This window comes from Leopardus geoffroyi, chromosome B1, assembly GCF_018350155.1.
Source record: "Leopardus geoffroyi isolate Oge1 chromosome B1, O.geoffroyi_Oge1_pat1.0, whole genome shotgun sequence".
NCBI classification, from domain to species: Eukaryota; Metazoa; Chordata; class Mammalia; order Carnivora; family Felidae; genus Leopardus; species Leopardus geoffroyi.
The window spans coordinates 184832788-184856693 of NC_059327.1; the positions used below are offsets into that span (position 1 = coordinate 184832788).

Sequence of the window (23906 nt, forward strand, 5' to 3'; positions counted from 1 at the left end):
TTCTAAATCTAGAATAAAAGCTTGATAATCTTAGAACAGGAGTCTGCAGACTGTGCCCCACGGGCCTGCCAGCCAGCCGCCTGTTTTGGTAAACACAGTTGTACTGGACCACAGCCGTGCTCGTTCGCTTGTGAGTTAGTTGTCTGTGGCTGCTTTTCGGCAGAGCCGAGTAGTTTTCACGGACACCAAGTGGCCTACAAAACCGAAAATACTTACCATCGCGCCCTTTTTTTAGAGGAAAAGTCTGTGCTCGCTTCAAATCTGGAAGCGCACCATCCAGGAGAAATACGACGTAAGCCACAGATGCTAGTCACATAGGTAATTTCAGATTTTCTAAAAGCCACGTTTAAAAAGCAAACGGAGGGGCGCCTCGGTGGCTCAGTCGGTTGAGTGTCCGACTTCGGCTCAGGTCACGATCTCGCGGTCCGTGAGTTCGAGCCCCGCGTCGGGCTCTGGGCTGGTGGCTCAGAGCCTGGAGTCTGCTTCTGATTCTGTGTCTCCCTCTCTCTCTGCCCCTCCCCCGTTCATGCTCTGTCTCTCTCTGTCTCAAAAATAAATAAAGGTTAAAAAAATTTAAAAAATAAATAAATAAAAATAAAAAGCAAACGGAAAGAGGCGAAGTAAATTTTAGTCATGTGTTCGATTTAGCTTACTGCGTCTCTGTACGACCATTTCTACATATAACCGGTATAAGAAATATTAATGAGGTATTTTGCCTTTTTAAAAAAAAAATCGTCTTTGAAATCCAGTGTATGTTCTACACTTAAAGCACAACTCCCTTTGGACCAGCCACGTGACCAGTGCTTCATGTGACTTGTGGCTACCGTATCAGCTTAGCATGAGTCTAGGACCCATAAACCTTGGACTTAGTTTTGCTGCACTTGAGACTTGGAAGTACGTGAAAATAAAATAATCTTCATGTGCATAGGTAGAGATTTCCTTTGAAAACAGAATTTTGAGGGAAGGGCCCGGAGAGAGTATGCTGTCAGGTGTCCTACACCTTCTTCATTTTCATCTGTCACCACCGATCTCCGCAGTGATGAGCCCGATGTGCGGAAGGTCACGGGTCATCAAGCAAAACTGAAACCGGTTTCCACGTGCCGTGCTTATTCACTTGGGACAGTGGACTGTGCGTGTTTAGCCCTGAGATGTAAGATAACGGACACTGTTACCAACTGCACTTTGCAATGAAATCTGGTGAAATCGAATAGCCTTCCCTCCAGAATTTGGTTTACCAGAAAGATTCACTGGAGTTCCTAGCGTCAGTACTAAACGCGTGGTTAGGGGTGTCTGGGCGTCTCAGCCAGTTGAGAGTCCAACTCTTGGTTTTGGCTCAGGTCATGATCTCATGGTTGGTGCGTCGGGCTGTGCGTTGACAGGGAGGAGCCTCCTTGGGATTCTCAATCTCTCCTTCTCTCTCTCTGCCCCTCCCCCACTCACTCTCTCTGTCTCTGTCTCAAAATAAATAAACTTTAAAACAAATTAAGGGCCGCCTGGGTGGCTCAGTCGGTTGAGCATCCGACTTTGGCTCAGGTCATGATCTCGCGGTCTGTGAGTTCGAGCCCCGCGTCGGGCTCTGTGCTGACAGCTCAGAGCCTGGAGCCTGCTTCGGATTCTGTGTCTCCCTCTCTCTCTGCCCCTCCCCCGCTCATGCTCTGTCTCTCTCTCTCTCTCTCTGTCAAAAATAAACATTAAAAAAGATTAAAGAAAATAAAACAAGTTAAAAAAAAGATTAAAAAATAACTGAAGTGGGAGGGGCGCCTGGGTGGCTCAGTGAGTTGAGCGTCCAACTCGTGATTTCAGCTCAGGTCACGATCTCACGGTTGTGGGATCGAGCCCCGAGTCGGGCTCTGTACTGACAGCAAGGAGCCTGCTTGGGAGTCTCAGTCTCTCCCTCTCTCTGTGCCCCTCCCTTGCTTATGTGTTCTCTCTTGCTCTCTCTCAAAATAAATAAATAAACTTAAAAAACAATTGAAGTGGGTGAAGAGGGCTGGGGTGAGTCTTTAAGGAATACATAAGAGGAATGAGGAAGAGGTTTAAAGTCATTCTCTGAGAAAGAACACAAGGTAATATTTAATATATCACAGCATGTGTTGGACTCTAGTCCAGTTGCCTCACTAACTGGGCCAATGTCTTCTTCCCAGGGAACTGAGCGAGGGCAGCGTTAGGGGCACTTGGTAGGAGGGACACCAGCCACCGTTGGCCACGGTGCCATCCAGCTTCCATCTGCACCTGTGGCCTCGGTCTTCAGCCACCCTCTGCTGTGGGCTCAAGGCCGGATTCCCGTCTTGAGCGGCGGGCCAGACCTCCACACGTCCGACAAGCCACTGCTTATGGACAAATGCTGGGGGTATCTCTCATTCACAAGGAAGCCGAATTCAGCCTGGCAACTCTTCAGTCTTGCTGTTGTGCGCTGTGGGGTGAAGAACGGGGGGAGAGAGAGAGTGAAAACGGGGTTGGGGGGGGAGGCTTCTGGGCTTGCCTCTGCTGAGCCACCGGCCCCGGGTGATGTTGGAGAGCATCGCCTCTCAGCGACCCATTTCCTCGTTGGGAAAATGGGGCGGGCTGATTCCTCGCCAAGGGCTCATCCACTCTAACAGTCGCCACTTCTAATTATAAGATTATTTTTATGTTTGTTCCCCCCTCCTCCGTGTAATTTGGAAGTATAAATGAGAACATAAAACAATTAAACCCCTTACTGCGGGGGCAGACAGTTTGGACTGTACCCACCTCTTTACATATTTCTTCCCACGCTTCTCCCATGACTAATCAAAAGGAATGGCCATTCTCCTGTTCTCACTCTGCCACTTGGAGAAACTATGTTTTTTATTTTCATCTTTAGGACAGTTGCTCCCCCCCCCCTGCCCCCTGCCCTACTCTGTTTTGTTTTGCGATATTCATGTAATACAGAATTCAAAAGATAATAAATAAGAATATACAGCCAATGTCCCTCTCTTACCCTGTCTTCTGGTCACTTTATCCTTTTCCATGTGAGCAACCCATGCTATGTGTATTAAAGGAAATATGTATATATTTTCCTTTATTTATTTGTTTTTTAAAATTTTTTAATGTTTATTTACTTGAGAGAGAGAGCAGGGGAGGGGCAGACACACACACACACACACACACACACACACACACACACACACAGAATCCGAAGCAGGCTCCAGGCTCTAAGCTGTCAGTACAGAGCCTGACATGGGGCTTGAGCCCACAGACCGTGAGATCATGACCTGAGCCAAAGTCAGAAGTTTAACCGACTGAGCCACCCACGCACCCGAACCAGCAGTCTCTTGATGGACATTAAGTTTTCCATCTTTTGCTATTACAAACAGTGCTGCAGTGAAAACATGTACGTACATCATTTTGCACAAATTTGAGAGTATGTGTAGGATAAAATCCTAGAGGGGGAATTGTTGGACCGGAGGGTTTTTTATACTTTCGATGGCTATTGCCTGACCACCATCCACAGAGATCACTCTTATCAGCAATACATAAGAGGCCCATCTGGCCGGTACAGTGTGTTATCGGACTTTTTTTGATCTCTGTGAACCTAGTCCGTTCAAACTGGTATCTTCAGTGTCATTTCCATGTGCCTTTCCTTTACTATCCGTGGGAATTCACTAATTGATGAACTATGTCATTTCGCTCATTTTTCTTGATTGTTAGCTTTGTTTCTAATTGACTGTCAGTGCTTTTAAAATAGAAACGCAGTTCCCTTTTACAGAAATTTTCGTTGATTCTTCACCGTTAGTAGAATGAGACTCCACATTCCTTGGACTGGGATTCAGTGTCCTTCCTTGAGAGCCAGAACCCTGCCTTTCGTTTTTCAACCTCACATCCCTATGTCCTTCTGTGTCGTTCCCCTCCTGTTCTCTGGTCAAAGCAATCTGCCCTGTATCTGGTCCCCGCGTACGTCGGTGTTTCCCTGCCTTCTTGCCCCTGCTGATGCTGTTCACACCACTTGCAGCGTTTTTCCCTTTGCCTTTCTTCCTAAAGAACTTCTCTTCATCCCTCAAAGCCCAACTGAAATACCATTGTTTCCGTAAAGGCTGTTCTAGAACCCCCAGGAAGAATGACCCTCCCCTGGGATTGTATTCCTTTAGGACTTGCTTATAGTCCGACTAGAGCACTGACACGTTCTGCCTTGTGTCACTATTTGTAAACACGATTTCCTGATACCCACATTTATGTCTTAGCCCCCTCTGCGTCTCTGACACCCTTCAGCCAGAATTGAAAAAAGAGTCTTTATTTCTTCCTTCTTTGGAAAAGACCACAGTGACCTTCCTCTTTACACTTGTAAAAATATTCACAGCACAAAATTTACCATCGTAACCACTTTCAAGTGTATAGTTCAGGAACATTAAGTACATTCACACTATTGTGCAACCATCACCAAATCCATCTCTGGGACTCTTTTCATCTTGTAAAACTGTAACTCTGTGCCCTTTAGACACTCACTCCCCGTGATCTTCTCCCCGCAACCCCTGGCAACCATCACCCTCCTTTCCGTCTCTATGAATCTGACCGCTGCAGGTATCTCCTCTAAGTAGAATCATGCGGTATTTATTCCTTGTGACTGGCTTATTTCACTTCGCATAACGTCCTCAACGTTCATCCATATTGTGGCATGCGTCAGACTTCCTTTTTCAAGCGGGATCATATTCCGTTGGGTGTGTAGATCACATTTTGTTTATCCATTTATTCATCGAGGTCAATTCTCCCTCTTGGCTGTTGTGAATAATGCTGCTGTGAACATGGGTGTGTGTCTGTGAGTGTATCTCTTCGAGTTCCTGTTTTCTTTTCCTTTTTTTTTTTTTAAATTTTTTAATGTTTTTATTTATTTTTGAGACCGAGAGAGACCCAGCATGAGCAGGGGAGGGGCAGAGAGAGGGGGGGAGACACAGAATCTGAAGCGGGCTCCAGGCTCTGAGCTGTCAGCACAGAGCCCGGCGCGGGGCTCGAACCCACGGAGTGTGAGATCATGACCTGGGCTGAAGTCGGACGCTCAACCGACTGAGCCACCCAGGCGCCCCTCGAGTCCCTGTTTTCAACTGTTGGAGGTGTGTAGCCAGAAGCGGAATTGCTGGGTCACGTGGTCATTCTAGGTTTTGTTTTTTTGAGGAACTGCTACACTGTCTTCCTCAGCGGCTGCGGCATTTTACGTTCCCACCAGCCATGTACAAGGATTCCAGTTTCCAAACGTCCTCTCCAGTGCTTGTTAGTTTTGTTTTGTGTTTGTTTTTGGATAACGGCCATACGAATGGGTGTGAGGCGGTCCAAAGTAACCTTTTTGCTATTGTGTTTTGGATGCCTGAATCACAAAAGTTATATTTGGAAGAGCTCTTAGCACCCATACATCAGCGCCTTATGCCCGAAACATTGCCTTGATCTCATGACCAACTTCCAAGATTTCTTCTGGAAGGAAGGTCCATTTTAAGAGGTCTTCGTCGTTTAAAGAACTAGGTAAATACACACGCGGCTAAAATCCTTCTTGGCACCTGGAGCACCATCCGTGGTGAAAGATTCAGGCAACACAGTCTGTGGTCCAAGGCTGGCTGTGTGTGATTTGGAGCAGCCGGAACCTCCTGCTGGTCAATCCGTCATGCGTGCTTGTCCTGGCTCAGAACTTCACGGGAGAAAAAGAGGCCAGGTTGGCATCCCCATCATGCTCCCTCTCGGGTGCACTTTGAACTCTTCTCCCGCCCTTTGATTTGGCTGTGTCTGATCACCATTTGAAGTCAGGACAATAGTTTGGAAATGTCTGAAGCTGGCTCGTCCCTTTTTTTCACACCAAGGCAGGTTCGCAGCTCCTGGATTTGTTGCGAACTAGCTCCTCCATTTGGAAACCAACTCTGGAGTGATTGCCGCGGAGCTTTGAAAGCCCCATTTTGATCAGCAGATGCTACTGAGTCTGGGGAGAGAGTTGAATGTGGCCTAATCTTCATTTGTGTGCGCGCGCGTGTGTGTGTGTGTGTGCGTTTTTCTCTAATTGTTCAGTAGTGGTTTTGCCATCTTTTGTGTCCCACGTTCTCTGCTTTATGTAGACGGGTATTTTTGTATCCCAGGAAAATGATTCACATATCTGTTAATATGATGATTTTTTAACTCCCTGTATTTCTTTCTTCTTCTTCCTCTTTTTTTTTCCTTTTCAGAATGTTGTGCCGTCTTTGGGCAGGCAGACGTCCCTGACGACGTCGGTAACACCCAAAGCGGAACAGAGCATGGCTTACAAAGACTTTATTTATTTCACCGTCGTTGAAGGGAACGTCCGCAATGTTTCTGAAGTCTCGGTTGAGTATTTATGCTCTCAGCCGTGTGTTGTCAATCTGGAAGCCGTTGTCTCGTCCGAGTTCAGAAGTAGCATCCCTGTGTACAAAAAGAGGTGGAAAAATGAAAAGCATCTTCACACCAGCAGGACACAAATAGTGCACGTGAGATTTCCGAGCATCATGGTTTACAGAGATGATTATTTCATCAGACACTCCATTTCAGTATCCGCGGTGATACTACGCGCCTGGATTACTCACAGATACAGTGGTGGAGACTTGAATGTTAAATGGGAGGACAATTTGCTACATGCCGTAGCTAAGAATTATACTCTGCTGAAGACGGTCCCGCCTTTCGAACGCCCTTTCAAAGACCATCAAGTGTGCCTGGAGTGGAACATGGATTATATTTGGAACCTTCGGGCAAACAAGATTCCCCAGTGTCCTCTTGAAAGCGGTAGGTCATTTGCCTTGCAAGGAACCTCATGCGTATTTCTTCAGATAGCCTGTATCACGAGACGATGGTGGAGAAGGTTCTTATACCAGCAGTGGGGGGAGGTGAGGAAAATGGCGGGCACACCGAGCCTGTAGTTTAGGACTTTAGGGAAAAAGAGGGAGGAAGTAAAAAGGTGAAAAGAGGGGAAGAGTAGGAGAGAAGAGATTGCACTGGAGGGTCACAGAGGTCGTGGAGGGACCTTCAGAGGCTTGGGTCTGAACTGGGAAAGGAGCGTTACTGCCACTGAAACAGGCACTGGGGAAGTCTTCCTCCCTCTCTCCCTTCATGAACCCTTTGACTATCAGTTATTTTTAGGTGGAGTGTTTTTTTTCCGGGAGGAGATGAGAACCAGAGCAGCCTTTGTGTCAGGCAGGAAATCACGTGGGAGTTTTCAGCCCAGCATACCTGGGTTCAACTCCTTGCTCTGCCACTTTCTGCCTGTGAACCTTGGCATTCTGGGAGCCTCAGTTTTCTTATCTGTAAAATGGGGACAATAAGTAGCAATTCCCTCAGAGCAGTGCTGTGGAAATTAAATGAGATGTGATGTGCTTAACACATAACCAGCACTTGATAAAATTAGCCACCACGATGATAGGGTCCAAACTCTACATCTTATCCTAAATGTCCCATGGTTATAGCCACCGAAGGACCAGTGCAGGAGGTTCCCGTGCCCTCCGTTAAGCACCGGGGTTGGAGATCTCTGGCTGTGCACTCTTAGAAGTTCTCTCCATTGGTAAGAGGCACACCTTGCTATGTGGATGCCGAGAGCCTACCGGCCCTTCTGCCCATCCTGCGATGGGGAGTCAACCTGGGCATGCTCCCAGCACCCACCTGGAACCCGGCCATATTTCCTGAAATGTGGCCCTAGGACCAGCTGCAACGGAGTCACCCAGGGCTCTGGTAAATGCAGATTTCCAGGCCCCATCCATATCCTACTCCGTCAGGATCTGTAGGGTGTGGGGCCCTGAAATCAGCATTTTAAACACACTCCAGTGACTCCGATGTATCTTAAAGCTTAGGGGGCCTCTAGAGCAGGGGCAGAGCTGGTAGGACTCTGACCTAGAGTAACTGCGGCTCAACCCCCTGGCAGGCTTGGTGGGCGAAGCAAACCCATGGGCCTGTGAGAGCAGACCCTTCCTCGGGAGGTGCCTGGATGGCAAATCACATCTAGGCGTCATCACTCCTAGATGACTTAAGAACACTGAGAAGATGATGGCCACGAATGTCTCCTGGGGCCACCCCCAAACAGCCCTGCATATAATGACAGCTTCCAGGGCCGGTACTACCATATATTATAGTTGGTCGAAGGCCACTTGCCATAGAACGAACACATTTGCCATTAAAAATAATCTCTTTCTTTCGAAATGATTTTAGATTTGCAAGAAGTTGCAAAATGGTAGAGTCCCATGTATCCCGCTTCCCCCTGATGGTGACGTCTCTCCCAACTGTAGTGCAGTATCAAAACCACGAAACTGATGTGGATCTAATACTGTTGAACTAGACTGCAGACCTTGTTCAGAATCCACCAGTTTTTACGTGCGCTTCTGCGTGTGTCTAGTTCTATGCGATCTTATCCTGCGTTTTGTCTGAATAGCCTCGTTCTGTGTCTGGCTTATTCCCTGTTTGTGTGGTGCTTTTAAATACAGATATGCAGAAGAAGAAGGCAGATTCCTTTTCTGTGTGTGTGTGAGTGGGGGGTAGGGCGGGGCGGGTAATTAACTAGTCGAGCTGCCTGCATTTCGATGATCAGTGTGCATCCTTCTTCCAGGCAGAACCCCATGCTAGCATCTTTCTGGAATGCCCTCCACGGGGAGACCTAATTTATTAAGGAGAAGGAAGCACGAGGCGCGTACAGCCGGTTTTGATTTGCCTCCGATTTTGTCAGGGTGTAATGATTCCATTTCATGTTTGGCAAATCACATATTTCTCATTGAACAATGACTAAATTGCAAGCTGGAAGTTTTTAAATGAAGTCATTTATGGACTGGCTGAGGTCTTAGGGCGCCCGAACATACCCTTAACAGGTGAACTGGCTTTTCTTTTCTTTTGTTGTTCCTTCCTGTGTTCACGGAGCTTTGGAACAGCGCAGTGGGATTTTTCTCCCCACCTTATTCCGAGCATTACTTTTGGGGTGAGAGCAAATCTAATAAAAGCGTAACGCAGAGGAAAACCTTTTCTAATAATTAAAGTCACCACAAATGGGGGGAGGGGGCTCTGTGCCCTCTCAGACCAGGTCTGTGTGCGTGGCTGTGATTCCTTCACCAGAAAGGGGAACATTTCCTCTCCCTCTCTTTAACAGAGGAATCAAAAGAGTGTCTGCGGCCGCCCTACGGAAAGTGTCCACGACCTTTGTTCTTGATGCGGCTGTGCGATGGAAGGGGGCCAGGCCTCTGGCTTGTTCTTAGCAGGGGCTTCTCTATTCGGCTCTTGATGAACAAGAGTCAAGTCAGAACAACAAGATGGCATTAGGGAGCCGCGGGGGTGCCTTTCATGTCTGGTCCCCTTGCAGTCTGCAGCCAGCCCTGGTGTGGCGTGTGGGGGAACGTTTTCTGTGTCGAGTGCCTGGTGTCCTACGAGGGCTCCGTGTCTGAACTGAAGTGCCCCCTGACTCGCTTTCATTTGCTTTTTCCTTTACAAAGAGAGAGCAAGCCAAGGTCCCCATGCACGGCTGTTCCGTGAGTGTGGCTGAGTGCCTCTCCACCTAAAGCTTAGGTTCGGCTCCCGAGGTGAGGGTTGTATGCACCCGCCCCCCCCCCCCGCACCCCCCCTACCACTCCCCGGAAGCTTATCTCCTTTGCCAGGACCGTGGCAAGCCCGGCCGGTGGTCCGATTGTTGGTGGACACGTGGGTAGACTTTTGTCCCGCCTTGCTGAGAAAATCTAGCCCAGATCAAAAGTCAGCAGCCTTTCAGGACACGTGTGTGCCAAGGCTTGGCCACGTGCCCTCCTGGTGCACCTGCTCCGGCTGCATTCTGGGCATGTGGGCCATAGGTGGCCAGGCACGCCACACCTGAGGCTCCACTTACTCTTGTCCGTTTCCTGGGGGGAGGGGACCAGGCGGTAGCAGTCGCCCCTCACCCGTTAAACCTGTGTCTGACTCATGCATGACCATTGAGAAAAATCCGAGGCACAGGCAGCAACTCTAGGCCCACCTGGACTTCTCTTCATGCCTGTCCTGCCTCGAGAGGTGAGAGGACCGCTGGTCCCGTGGCCCCCGTCTTCAGACTACGTTGCATATTCAATCACTGCTCGCCGTGAGTATTGCTGTCCTACTGGACTGTGTCACAGCCTGGCTTTGCCCTCATTCCTCACATGGCAACCGGTGCAAGGGGGTCACACCGCCCCCCACCCCCCCCGCAGGCGGTCCCTCCCATTACAGTGAGGAAGAGCTGCCCAAGACCCTTACCATGGCCCGTGCAAGGTGTCCCCGTCCTCTTCCTGTTCCTGTCCCCTTCCCACTGCCTCTCCTGCCATGCTCCCCCGCCCCGTCCACTTGCTCCGGCCCCACGGACCTGCTTGTTCCTCCTTGAGCTTCCTGAGTTCATTGTCCCTTTGGGACACTTATGTCCCTGCCCCTTTGCCCTACATGGCTTGCTCCCTTGCGTCAGGCCTCCGTGCTAATGTCATCTCAGGAGAGAAGACTCCCCTGACCACTTTATCTATGATGGCAGCCCCGCCCCTCCCCCTCCCCCCTCCATCGTCATCTATCTTTATTTTCCTTCTCCGCCTTATCGTCACCAGACATTGTAATTAAATATGCGTCATTGCTTTTTTGCCTGTTGAATGTCTCTGTCTGGTAGGCAAGCTCCGTAACGCCAAGGTCCTGGCTTGTTTTATGCGGTGCCCGCCGCAGCCCCTAGCACAGGCCAGGCATGCGGTGACTCTTTGTGAATTGAGTGATGAATGCTCTTAGCCACGGGGCAAGGACCTTTTTCTCGCAGGGCTGTGTGTGACCGTCACACTGTGACATCCTCACACAGCTGTGTTGTCACATTAGGGAGCATGCAGGGGTCGCGGACGGCTGTGTGCCGTCCCTAGGCTTGCGCACACACACCACAGCTGATCGGATAGAGCCCATCAGGGCGGTGCTGGTTAAGGATGCAGACTCTTGGTCAGTGATTCTCCTCGACAAGCACACATGAGCTCACCTTTGCTCTGCCCTCGTGGTTTGAGTCTGCGATTCCTCACCTCCTGCTTTGACTACATCGGTGTCTTTTACGGGGGGGGGGGATAGCCTTCCCCACTGCCCCCCAATATCTCCTCCCCACTGCCACACCATATCCATTATTTCCGGTAGCCAGGTCAAATTTTCCCTCCCCCCCCCCGCCCCCGCCCCTGCCCTGAAGATTATTTTTCTTCTCTTTGCTTTTTGTCACCCCCAACATCAGAAATTAAATTCTCCCCCCTCTGGCCTTCCCTAACCTCGTGTTGGTACTTCTTTCCCTACACAAGGTGTATCATGTTCAGGTCAACTAAGCAAAGGGTGATTGAGCACCTGCTATGTATCAATTTCTTTACTAAGTCAGGTGGCTCAAAGATGCAGACATGGTCCCCTCTGTCTTTAGGTGCTTACGTGAGAGGGGAAAACAGCCACCCCGTAGTAACAGCCGCTTTCTGTTACTGAGTACTCACTGTGTGTTAGGCATTGTGCTAAGTGCTTTATGTATCTCATTTAATCTGCCCACCACCCTCCTGTCAGGTTTGCAGAGGAGGAAACTGACTCAGAGAGTTAGTGTGACCTGTCTCAGGTCGCACCGCGCTTGATGATGGAGCAGAGATTGGAACCCAGGTCGTCTGGTTCCCCAACCCCACACATACCTATTAGTCTCCACTACGGAGAGAGGTCATGAGACCATTTCTTGACTTTAAGTCATTCATTCATTGGAAAAGGCTATTGAGCGGTCTCTGTGTGTGCAGAACTTTGCTCGGCTTCTTCACAGAGGAGGCGACACTTGAACAGAGAATTGAAGGGTGACTAGAGTTTTCATAGTCAGAAAACGAGTAGGGGGAACAGCATCCAGGCAGAAGGGAAAGCATGAATGACAACACACAGAGGAGAAAATGCAGCCGGGTGGCAGAATGGCGACGAGTCTGCATCTCTTGATGTGTGAGGTTTCGTCCTGCCCGCCACCTCTGAGTGGGTGGGGGTGGCCACCTAGACGCGGTGTTGAGAAGGATTCTGAGGCTGAGTCTGGGCCTGAGTCTGAGAATGAGCGCCATGTGGACGGATGACCAGTGTCTGCCACAGGGTGGCGATGTGGAGTAGCAGCTCCTTGCTCTGTATTTGTTCACCCAGGTAGAGGAGGCTCACGTATGAGTTGGGCAGTTCAGGAAATTACACTAGAATAGCAGGTTGGGCCCCCACCTGGAAGGTTCTTAAATGCCATGCGAACGTGTATTAAGCATTCTGCCCTACTGTCTGTCTATATGAACATTTTTCTGTTCTTCCCTTTTAGGACAGAAACTGGGGAACGTGGCAGTTTCCTTCTTTTCCATTCTCTTTTCCTTTTGCTAAACATCCGGTCTCATCTTCAGATCCGGTGGATTAGAAGTGTGATTTCTTACAACAAAATTCCATTACAACAAAGTAATGGAAGGACTAAGTCAGATATTGGAGCCAGGCTTTACCTGGCTCTGTGAAAATACCAGTTAGAAGTCAATGACATGATGATGATGTTTATAACTATGAGAACCATGTGTTTGGCACTTTTATTAAAAAAAGAGAGACTCAGTTCTTTCCCCCCCCCCCACAGTTAATCACCGGTAGTCTGAATTTCTCAGTAATAACACTAATTAGTGCCTGGTATCTGCCTTGCCCTTTATGATTTTCAGAATACTTTTTCTGTGCACATTGTCTCATTTAATCCTCATAATAGTCCCATGGGAAGGAGTCTTATTCTCATCCTTTCTTTTCAGAGGAGAAAACCAAGGCTCAGTTTGTTTAACGGGAGTCCAAGCTTCCTGATTCCTTCGACTTTGCTATGCCGCCTCTCTGAAATATGCTAATACAGCCCTAACCCAGGTTCTAAATTAGAAGGAATACTCTTTTTTTAAGTTGAATTTTTACTGATGTGAATCATCCTGTTTTCCTCACCCACTGGACTTTGTCTCTTTGAAGCAGATTGAATAGCCGCAGAGGCCCAGGGCGGGGAGGCCTCCGAATGTGGCTGTCCCTTTCTCCCTGCCTGCGTGGAAATGCTCAGACTTTGTTCTCTGCTGTTTTAGCCTAAAAAGGAATACATGTACCTGGTAAAAAATTCATAGAGTGTAAAAGGGAGTGGAGCAAGAGCGAGTTCCCGCCCACTCTGTGTTCAAGTTCTTTTCCTGGAGGCAAACTCACTAATACTGGTTTCTGTGTCTCTTTCCAGAAATGGTCTCTGCTCATATAAGCATTAAGTTGACGGCCCTTGTCTTCGTGCACACATGGGAAGATACTGTAAACTCTGTCCTACACTCATTAACAATACAGCAGAGATTTTTCTATGTTACTGCATGTTACATGGCCTCATTCTTTTCAATAGCTGCTTAGCAAATCCTGTTGCCTGACGGCTCATAATTTACTCAGCCTGTCCCCTGCTGATGGTCACGCATATTGGTCACGTATTTTACTATTTTACTCTCAACAACAAGGGTTCACGGAACATCCCTGTCCATGTATCTTTGTACACACCTACAAGCATATTTGGAGGATAAATTCCTGGGAGTGGAATTTATTTTATTCTTAACACTCCTACTATTGAATATTCTACTGACTTCCTTACTCGCCCACTTCACTGCCTTGTATCCTTTGGGGGGAAGTTCTGACCTAAATCATACTTGCTAGAAAATGGAATTTTAGTTCTCAGGCTTTGCTTTTAAAGAAAATGAAACACCCAAACAGTCCTGCCTTTTAACGTCCCGTGTTCGGAAAGCGCGATTGAATTACCCGTACTCTCGCTTTCCTTCTCCAGGTTGGAAAGTCTTAACTTCTTTTCCTCCCGTTTCCACTTACAGACTTTTAGCTGGTTATTTCTTGCCTCAAGATTATCTCTAACTTCTCCACAAACGTCCCGAGGTCTCCCCTGTGTCACTGTGGTGGTGCTTGAAGCCTGTCCTCAGGAGGGTTTTGTTACGTGGAAATGGGACCCTCTCCAGAGCAGATGCCCATGTCAGGGCTCTGATCACCCTGTTGAACTGGAGAGTGGGCTGTATGGCCAACCCCAGCCACCCCACTCAGATTAGACGGGGTGGTGGGGGGGGGGGGAGGGTGGCGCCCTGGTCAGTCTCCGCAGGCGCTAGCCGTAGTGCTGAAGAAGGATGGTGATGCAGGCTTTTGCCGAGCCAAGCTGTACCCTGAAGGAGAGCCTGGATGTGTGGTAGTGGTGGGGCCCTGGAGGGTCAACGTAGCAGCCATCCTCTAACCAGTATGGGCATATTTCAGTCTTTTAACCACCAGCGAGGCCGCCCAGGGGCAAGCCAGCTGAACCTCAGCGTGAGTTCTCTTTGATAAGGCCTTTGAGATACGATGTGGTTTCAAAAGAAGCCCATTGGGTTTGTAGCGGGAGACCAGCTTTGAGTCACGCCTGCATCTTATTAGCCGTAAAACCTTCAACGAGACACTAACACTTTCCTTGTCTCCCAGTGAAGGAGTTTGCGCCATACAAAATCCAATGCCTCCTCTTGCTCTAAAGTTGGAGAAAATAAAACAAGCAAAACAGTCAAGGTGGCGGGTTCCAGACCTGAACCGTGTCCCTGGTATTTTATGTTTATGTCGTAGTGATGCCTTTTTCCTGCCTGACTTCTTCATTCAAGATTAGCCAAAGAAAGGGATTTGGGGGAAGGGTCTGGAAGAAGAGAGACTGTGATCTGATTTGGGCAGCACGGGGCACATTATAAAATTGTGAAAAGTGTTGAGCAAAAGAGAGGCAGGTTTAAATCCTGACTCGGCCGCACTGTGTTCATTTGTCCATTCATTTCTTCATTCGTTCACTCCCTCAGCATTTGTGGAGCCTCAGGGGTTGGGTGCCATTCTGGACCCAGGGAAGGGGTAACGATTGCAGTAATGTCCCTGCTCTCTTAGGATTTATATTCTAGAGGCACCTGGGCAAGCCACTTATCCTCTTTGGACCTAAATTTTGGACTTAAGTTTTTGTACCTGTGAAGTTTTCTTTGTTTTTTTTTTTTTAATTTTTTTTTCAACATTTATTTATTTTTGGGACAGACAGAGACAGAGCATGAACGGGGGAGGGGCAGAGAGAGAGGGAGACACAGAATCGGAAACAGGCTCCAGGCTCTGAGCCATCAGCCCAGAGCCCGACGCGGGGCTCGAACTCACGGACCGCGAGATCGTGACCTGGCTGAAGTCGGACGCTTAACCGACTGCGCCACCCAGGCGCCCCTGTACCTGTGAAGTTTTTAATGGGGAATGACACTGGTACTCTTACTCCCCATTCTAGTGCCCATGACAGCCATCACCAATCAAGCATAGCACTCCAAGCAGCCACAACCAGTTAATAGAAAACAAGCCTACATGTTATCCCGGGCTAGCCGAATTCTTAAATCCTTTCCTGCTCCAGAATTTCATTCTTACTCCTTCTAAGTAAATGGGAAGACAGGATTATACTGAAGAAAAAATTGCAGTAGAACCCCAAAATAGAACCATTGAAGCTGCAGGTCTTACAGGGAAACCACCATCGCTTTGGTTTTTATTGGGTACGAAAGGTATGTGTTTTTGTAAAATTATCTTAGATCTTTCGGTCTTAGATTTTTCCATCCACATCTTTTGCTGCAAGTTCTCCTGCTCAACCTGCTTTACTTTGATCCCTGGATAAAGGAGAGGCTCATCAGCATTGACTTTTAACTCCTTTCCCTTTGGAAACCTCTTTATGAAGCCTCCTTTTACTGGAGGCAGGCTGGGCAGAATCAAATCCTGCTCCTTTTGATAAATGTTTCTACTGCACACGAGGTAACTCAACAGCAATCACTAGCAGAAGGCCTCCTAGGGGGCTAACGTGGCCATCTGGCCTTTTATGTTCCACTCCACGCGGTGGAAGCCAAACCAAGGTTGGGCTGACAGCAACGTCTTGGTGATTTTCCCCTCAGATTCCAAAGACACCTTCACAGTATTTCCATTTGTGTGCCCTGCTTCCCATCCCTGTGATCGACCAGCAAATCCAGGGCTTCCAAGTGAGCTCAAATCGTGAAGAAAAAAAAAATGGCATTGTTTCTGTTGGGATTGGTAGCCTTTGAGCTTTCAAATGCCTCTCTGCCTCTCGCAAAGCAGGGAGATGGGCACTGGGGACAGCTTGGCTCTATTTTATTTAATTCTATTAGATATACTCACAGGGGTTGGAGACTATGAACACTTTGCTCCTGTGATTTCTAAGTTTTAATGACCCAGAGGTACCTCTCTCTATAATAAAACATTCTCTCCAATGAGGAATGAGAGCTGGGGTCTCCAGTATCCTAGGCTGAGGCTCCCGTAATCTGTAATCCGTGCCATATAGGCATTTGGTAATTGGCACAGAACTTAACTCTTCCCTTTTCAATGGAAGAAACCCAGGTTTCTACCATTGAATCATGGACCTTTAAACCACAGAGTGTTTTAAGAAAGAGGAAAGGGATCTTTATTCCTCTAAGTCCGTGATTTTTTTTTTCCTTTGAAGGGGAATGGGTATGGGCAATTTAGAAAAAAAAAAATCATTCTGGCCTTGTTTAGAACAGTAGGTATTAAATATAGATGAGATAACTCAGTTCTCCTTTTAAGACTGGATAAGGGCATCCCTATCTTCTCTAGAGCCACAGAATTCTCCCACATTTGCAAAATGAAGTGGAAAGCTCTCTGGTTTTAAGGGGTTTGGTTAGTCATTTTTGCAGAGGGTAATGTGTGGAGTATATTGGAAAGTCTGCACAGAAGCAAAAAGCCTGTGTGCTCTTAAGGGCATGGATTCTGAAAGACTGTTGTGAAATTAAATGAGATTATTCCTGGGATGCTATGATTCCATATTCTGTGTTATATACACGGTAGCTAACCATTTTGGGAGCTGTGCCTCCATTTCCTCATCTGTAGAATGGGGATAATAATGAGGCTTCAATGAATCTCTCTGTAGCTAGCTGGCCAGATGAGCTGTAGATACATTTACAGCAGCGTGGACCATAGTGAGTGCTACTCATGTGATAACCGTTACTGTTGTTGCGTGAACTCCGAATGCTTTCCTTATTGGAAGGGCAGCGTGTGAAATGGTTAAGGACCTAGAACCCAAGCTCGGGGTCTGCCACTTACTTGTTAGCTGTGACCTTAGGCGAGTCATTTTCCCTCTATGCCTCAGGCTTTTCATCTGTGGTTTGGGACTAATAATGCAATCTCCTTTGTAGGGTTGCTCTGAGAATGAATTGAGATCGCTCTCTGTAAAGTGCTCAGAGGGCGCCCGACGTACATTCAGGGTTCCATAAACCATCGCTCATATTTCCAGACGATTTCTTTTAACTCTCTGATTGGAGCGAGGCAGAGGGTTCCAGGAAGAATGTGCTTTGGGAAGCAGTGCTTTCTGGAGATAATTGAAAGGCAGCCATCTTGCTGTTTGCAGATGTGGTCACCCTGCTGGGCTTTCTCTATGCCTCCAGTGGAGAAAACACAGGCATTGTGAAGAAGTTCCCGAGGTTTCACAACCGAGAGCTGGAGGCCACCCGACGCCAGCGGATAGATTATCCAGTGTAAGAATGGGCAGAGGACGGTGGGGGGCGCTGGGCTGGTGGGGCAGGACCGTTTTAACCTGAGGACCAGGGCAGGCTAGCGGAATCCCTTAGGAGGACATACCTGTCTAATACGGTTTGGAAAAATGTTGAGATCCACACAGCTTAGACGGAATTCGTGGCCCAAAGTGGTCTTGAGTTATTCTTGCGATTAGCAGTCCTCAGTTTGCCTTAGACTCTCTGTGTCGGTCCCAGGAATGACATGAGCAGGGGCGCAAGGTGTGGGGGCCTGAAGCCTTGCAAGCTTTCGGGGGCAGCCAGCCACAGCCGGCACACGTTGCCGCCTTTGCTTTGCCTTTTCTGTCTTGGAAGACTGGATGAGCTGCTTGAAATCTCACAACTTCTGATCTCCTCCATTGATTTCAGCAAAACCCAGATATAGTTTTTTCCTTCTGCTGAATTGAAGATGCTGAAAATGGTTCCTGGTTCACCTCAGACCGGATGGATTTAGCAGAGTGATTTAATTCTTCCCATGCTGCTGGCTGTAGAAAGATCTTGAGTCACTTTACTGAGCGTATGTTCTTGCTAAGCTTCCTTGTAATAACTTATCTTCATGAGCTTGCTCAGCTGGGTGGGTCAGGAGGGAGCTGTGTGGCACCATCTGTTTGCATATCTTACCACTGATTCCGAGGCCAGATTATAAAGCCCAGAAAATTCTAAAGGACTAGTTTGGATATATCCCCCAAAGAACCCGGAGCCACTGCCACTTTAACCCCCAGCTGTGACTTGCTCACCGGGGTAATGGCAAGAACTCTGTACGTTGGTTTTGACCTTGATTGCCGTTTCATCTGCAAAATGCAGTTGTTCCCAGCTCCTCGTCTTTGAACTTCCGGTCACTAGCACGATGCGTGGCATTAAGCAAGCGCTCGGCAAATATTTGCTGAGTGATGGACGGATCACACATCTTGGCTAAATGTGTCCTAGTTAAGTTGACTACTCTTATTTTATTCCCACTCGGCAAATCACAGATGTACAATACTTTTTTTTCAACTAAAATAGCCCCGGTCCAGAAATGGAACAATTAGATTAGTCGTTCCATATGGGTCAGCCAGAACTGTGATCCTGCGCAACCTAATGTGTGCGTTAAAATAGTGTCTGTGTGTCCCCATTAACATAGAGCGATGCCATTTGCAGATTATGACATTTTTCTACCTTAAGGCTTTTATCTTGGAAGGAAACAAAATTGCTCAAAAAGCCCAGTTGTGTTTTTTTTTATTTTAATCACTGAAATTAGAATAGCTTCTTACCAAATCACCTCTTATTAAAATCCAGATTTTTGTTTTACGTCTGGCTTTCTAAACCCTAATCAAGAACTCAGATGGGAGGCGTGTGAGATTCTCAAAAGGGCACAGAAACAGAGTTTTGGGCACAAGGTACGCTATCTGCCAGTTTTGCACAATGACTCTTAACTCCTGTCTTTTGCAGTTACTATAACTACCTCCTTTGTCTCAAAAATCAAGCTTTGCAAGCTGATCTCCCATGATGAACATGAAGGCAAATTCATCCCTTCATTGGAAAGAAAGCAATTTACTTGGTCATTGTTAACTATAATTACCTGTTCTTGGATGATATCAATCTGCAGAATTTTTTATTTCTCCTCACTCTTGTAGGTTTACTGTTTCATTGTGGCTTTATTTACTCCATTATTGCAAGGCCAGTCTCTGTGGGATTCTGTACTTTGTTGATTCTAATGAGATGTACGGCACGCCGTCTGTATTTCTTACCGAAGAGGGTAAGTATGAGACAGAACCTTTAAAACGATGTTGCAGTTTTCTCGTGCCCTGTCTATTGGCAGATACGTCTGCAATTAAGGAAGATGTTGTCAACGTGGCAGTTCAGCGAAAGTGACGATTTTCAAACATGGGCTTCACGTGAAACTTTATTTCTGGCAGCCTGAAACAAAGGCCTTCTTTACAAAGGAGTTCACTTGCGTGTTCTTTTGTTTGCTTTGTTTTTGTTTAAAGGAAGGAGGAACACGTTCTAGCTGGGTAGCTGCTTAAGGCAGTTGATGAAAAGGTGCACCCACTTGACGCACCTCGAAGTAATATTTTTGTGTGGTTTTCACGAGCTTTGATTTTCCTTGTAGGCCACTTGCATATTCAGATGCACCTTGTCAAAGGAGAAGACCTTGCGGTAAAAACGAAATTCACCATGCCCTTGAAGGAGTGGTTTCGACTGGATCTCTCTTTTAACGGAGGCCAGGTAGCGGCATGCACGCCCCATGAATCACCAGCATCATCACTGATAACATTAAGCGTTGCCGTAAAGTCAGGGAGCCAGGATATCCGCCACAGCGAATTTGTGGAACATGATAAAGTCTTTACAGCTGCACACTTTTTCGATCAAACTTTTATAGATGGAAGTTTAAATCATAAGAATCTCGTCCCATTTAATTAACTTTTAAAGTGCTTCTTTCGACCATATTGTGAATGAGTAAATAATATAGCCAGCGATATGGCCACAATTATCTGAGCAATTCAGTTTTTTACCCCCCCGAGGGAGATAGGCTTAGTGGAGATAAATGTTAAAACAGCATCGGCCATGTTTATACAGTGTTATCAGATCTACGACTTTTTTTTTTTTTTTTTTTTTTTACAGGAAACTTATTGGTTGGTTCAGCCAAGAGATGGTTTCCCTGTTTTTGACAGTTACACAGTTGCTTATGTTTGGCATTAAACAGACAAATAACAAAATAAACGATGATTCTGGTGGGACAGAGGGTCTTTATCTATCTTGTACTATAAAACAGTTCACATAACTGCCTCAAACTCTCATAGCCCAGACTTTATGGATTCTGGCAAATCTGTTGTTATAAGTGAAGACTAGTCCATTTCTCAATATATGTGATGCCATTATCTTTTTTTTTTTCTCATCAGCTTTTCTTATTGATTTGTGATTTTCCAGTAACAAAAGTGGAAGAGATGTTTTGTCTTATGTATTAGATAATACACAGACTTCCCTTGGTGTTTAGGTTTATAACATTTCCTTTTCCTGAAGAGAAAAGAAATCAGGTCAGTCCTTGTTGCCTTGCTAAGAAGAATCTGTGGAAGGTTAGCTAGGATTGTTTGTGTGTGTGTGTGTGTGTGTGTGTGTGTGTGTGTGCGCACGCGTATTTGTTTCCTTAACAATGTTAGGTGACAGGGCTGTGATCCGTGGTCCCATTTATATGCTTCCCATTTATATGAGGATTATGATGGCATTATAGTTTGCTTGCTGCTTTCTCTTAAGGAGAAGGTCAGCTCAGTATTTTGTGTCCCTTAAATGGGTACCAAATCATCAGAACAAATCACGGAGCTTATTTTGCACCTTATGTATGCAAGGCACTTTGCTCAAGGAGCTAATTGACTATTTATGGAAGAAGCACTGAGCAGGTGAGGGGATGTCATAAGGAAAGCGTAACTGCCAAATGATTCATATTGATTCACGCTGGGATGCTCAGGGAAGGTTTCGTAGAGAAGGTTCCTACGGATTGGGAGAAACTAAGAGCAGAGAGGAGGGAAGATTTTAGCACATCACTGGGGGTTGGTTAGTGGATAAACCAGTTTGGAGTAGAAGTTTGCAGACTATAGAAAACTGCTAGAAGGGGGAATGTCTTGAGGGCTAGAATGTGGACAATCGTGAGTATCAAGGAATTGGGGTTTCTGTTTGCAAGGCGGCAGGATGTCATGGCAGGTTTTTGAGCAGAAGGAGAGAAAACCAAAGGAGTCCTTTAATTAAAGAGACAAATTTAACTTAGCAGGGCACGTAATGGGGTAAGGATTAGGAAGACCACATGGGATGGAAGGAAACATAAAGTAGGTTTTTGGTTTTGGTAGATTTTTTTGCCATCTGTCCTACCTTCTTTCCATCCTATCTGGTCTCCCTGATATCTGTAGGTCCCCAAACGATATTCCTGTTTTACCACACAGAATCCACCTCTGTGGCGGGACTTACCATACTCATTGCTTTGGCCAAATGGACAAGTGACTTAAAGCCAATGGCTGGTTTAGAGAAACCACTGGTTTGAATCCTTTTCTTCTCTGACCTGACATGTTGCATATGGCTGAAGTGGGTTGGTCTTTCAGTGTTAGTTTGTCTTTCATAGACACTGTTGTGGCCACACCTTTGAGACTCTGATCAGGCCAGCACATGTTTCCTCCACATTCGCTCTGTGCCAGCACTGGGGGAGTAGAAGGAGCCCCTTAGGTCCAGGGGCTTATGTCGTCGTAGTAGTCCAAGGCTCAAGAAGAATATGGGACAGCCAGCGACAGTCTCCACAAAAACATGGTCCCTGTTGAAATGCCAGTGACAATTCTCAGTGCTTGGGAAGAGAGTGGGGAATAGCAGTGCATGAAAAACGCTCAGCACCAACTTGTTTCTCCCCCTAAGGATCTCATGGAATCAGAGTAAAATTTTTTTTATTCAATTTTGTTAATATTTATTTATTTTTTAGAGAGATCGAGAGAGAGAGAGAGAGAGAAACAGAGTGCGAGCGAGGGAGGGGCAGAGAGAGAGGGAGACACAGAACCCGAAGCAGGCTCCAGGCTCCTCAAGCCGTCAGCACAGAGCCCGATGCAGGACTCGAACCCACAGACCCCAAGATCATGACCTGAGCTGAAGTCGGACACTTAACCGACGAAGCCACCCAGGCGCCCCCCAGAGTAAAATTTCATAAACTCCTTGTATCTTACCCATTTCCTGGTCTTTCTTTGCAACAAACTTATGGGCACAGATACACCCAACGAACCTTTGGGATAGCTTGGAAGTATCTGAAACCTACTGGGGGAAACCCCACGATGGATATTGTGACCGTGTGAAGTCACTTGGAGAAATTAAATTTCTTAAATCTTACAATATTCACGGGGCTAGTAAAGTGTTAATTTTTCTTCTGCAGAAGTGGATCAGGAGAGAGAAAATGCAGCCCACCTTATGAGTAATTTGTACCCAGGACTGTATCTATGACGTGAGGTGTTGGGGCATAACTGATCTTGTGTGTTTCTCCCAACACAGATAGTGGTAGCCACCAGCCTTGGACAGGATTTGAAAAGCTACCATAATCAGACCATTAGGTAAGTGCAATATTTTTCTCTTTATTCAAAATGTCGGTTAAGGACTCAAAAATCTTCATACGTTAGCCTTCAACCCCCATGTTTTTCCCACATCTCCGTATTCAGCTTTTGTGGCTGGTCTGCCCTGTAGCCAGCCTTTGTATTTTTTTTTTTCTGTCCGCAAGCTCACCCCATTTCCCCCACAACATTTTTTTTTTCCAAGCAAGAGAAACTGTTCCTCTCTCCAGATCTCCTGGTAAATTCTTCCTTTCGTGGCACTTGATAATTCATTTTCTTTGAAAATTGTCTTCTATGAAGGCTTCTGAAAAATAAATCAAGGTATTAACGTTGCTTATTGAGAATGGTTGGTAACTTTGGCCTAGTATAAAACATAAAAGCAGACAGCCCTCATATTTATGTTTATGATCTGAATTTGAAATGCACACAACGATTGGTATTGCTGTAACTTTTCATCTTCCTGTAACCATTCCCCGCAAGAGTTACAGAAACTGAGAAGGGGGTCCTTTGCTTCGCATTTCATAATTTTTTAATTTGCTTCAGCATCCGTGTCTAATAGCGGGTTTTTCTGGTGGCAGAACCATGGGGTAGACTCCTTTAGGGACTCAGGGTGCCTCAGCCTCGCTAGACAACATATATACAATCAAATGCTTAAGAATAAGTGTAGAGAATAACAACAAAAATTACCAGCTTTATATGTGTGATTTATGTATGCGTGTATATTACACATGTACCAGCTTTATCTGTATAATTAAAAAAAAATGTATCAGGCACTTTGGCTGGGGAAGGAGGACTCGTTCCTCCTCGCTATTGTTGTTCTACAACAGGCAGGCAGCTCTCTCCGAACGGGCTCGTTCGCTCAGACTCGTCACATAGTCCGGATGATCCTGGAAACCAATTGTTAAAGAAAGGAATATAATAAGGACAGGTGGGGACAAGGGAACTGAGGGGGGGCATACAATACGCCTTACTTCCCGCCCCCCCCCCCCCCCCCCCCCCCCCCGCCATTCCTGTTTACACTGAAGTCAAACCGATTGCTTTCTGGCTCTGGGCACTTAGAACAATTCTTATTTTCACGGCGGATTAAAGGATTACCATCATAAGGAGGGGCTAAGGAGGTGTTACTCCTCAGCTTGCAAGGAGAAGGTCAGGGGCGACTTGATAGTTGTATTGAGACAGAGAGGCTGATGCCTAAGAACAGAGGGGCGGTCTGGAAAGGGTACCAAGTAGATTTAGAGCAGTCGGAAGGAGTTCAGCAGACGTGAGTTTTGTTGTACAACAGGTGGCCGTGGGACCTCCTCTGAAGAGTTGGGGAATAGGCGAGGCCTGGGAGTTTGTTCGCTGCAGAGAAACAAATGATGTGTGG

At 46.8% G+C, this 23906-nt stretch overlaps 1 protein-coding gene across 12 annotated transcripts in view; it reads left to right on the forward strand.

The window, feature by feature from the left end:
- The window catches only part of SEL1L3 (SEL1L family member 3), a 104630-nt gene that overhangs the window by 7761 nt on the left and 72963 nt on the right, over positions 1-23906 (forward strand). For 8 of the 12 annotated variants that reach the window (XM_045474354.1, XM_045474352.1, XM_045474348.1 and 5 more), the window contains exons 2-6: positions 6156-6726; positions 17330-17456; positions 19106-19227; positions 19582-19700; positions 22485-22543. In XM_045474354.1, coding sequence (XP_045330310.1) covers positions 6156-6726; positions 17330-17456; positions 19106-19227; positions 19582-19700; positions 22485-22543 — 998 coding nt within the window. The remainder of the gene's footprint in view (positions 1-6155; positions 6727-17329; positions 17457-19105; positions 19228-19581; positions 19701-22484; positions 22544-23906) is intronic. The other 4 variants (XM_045474353.1, XM_045474343.1, XM_045474346.1 and 1 more) reach the window with 3 other exon arrangements.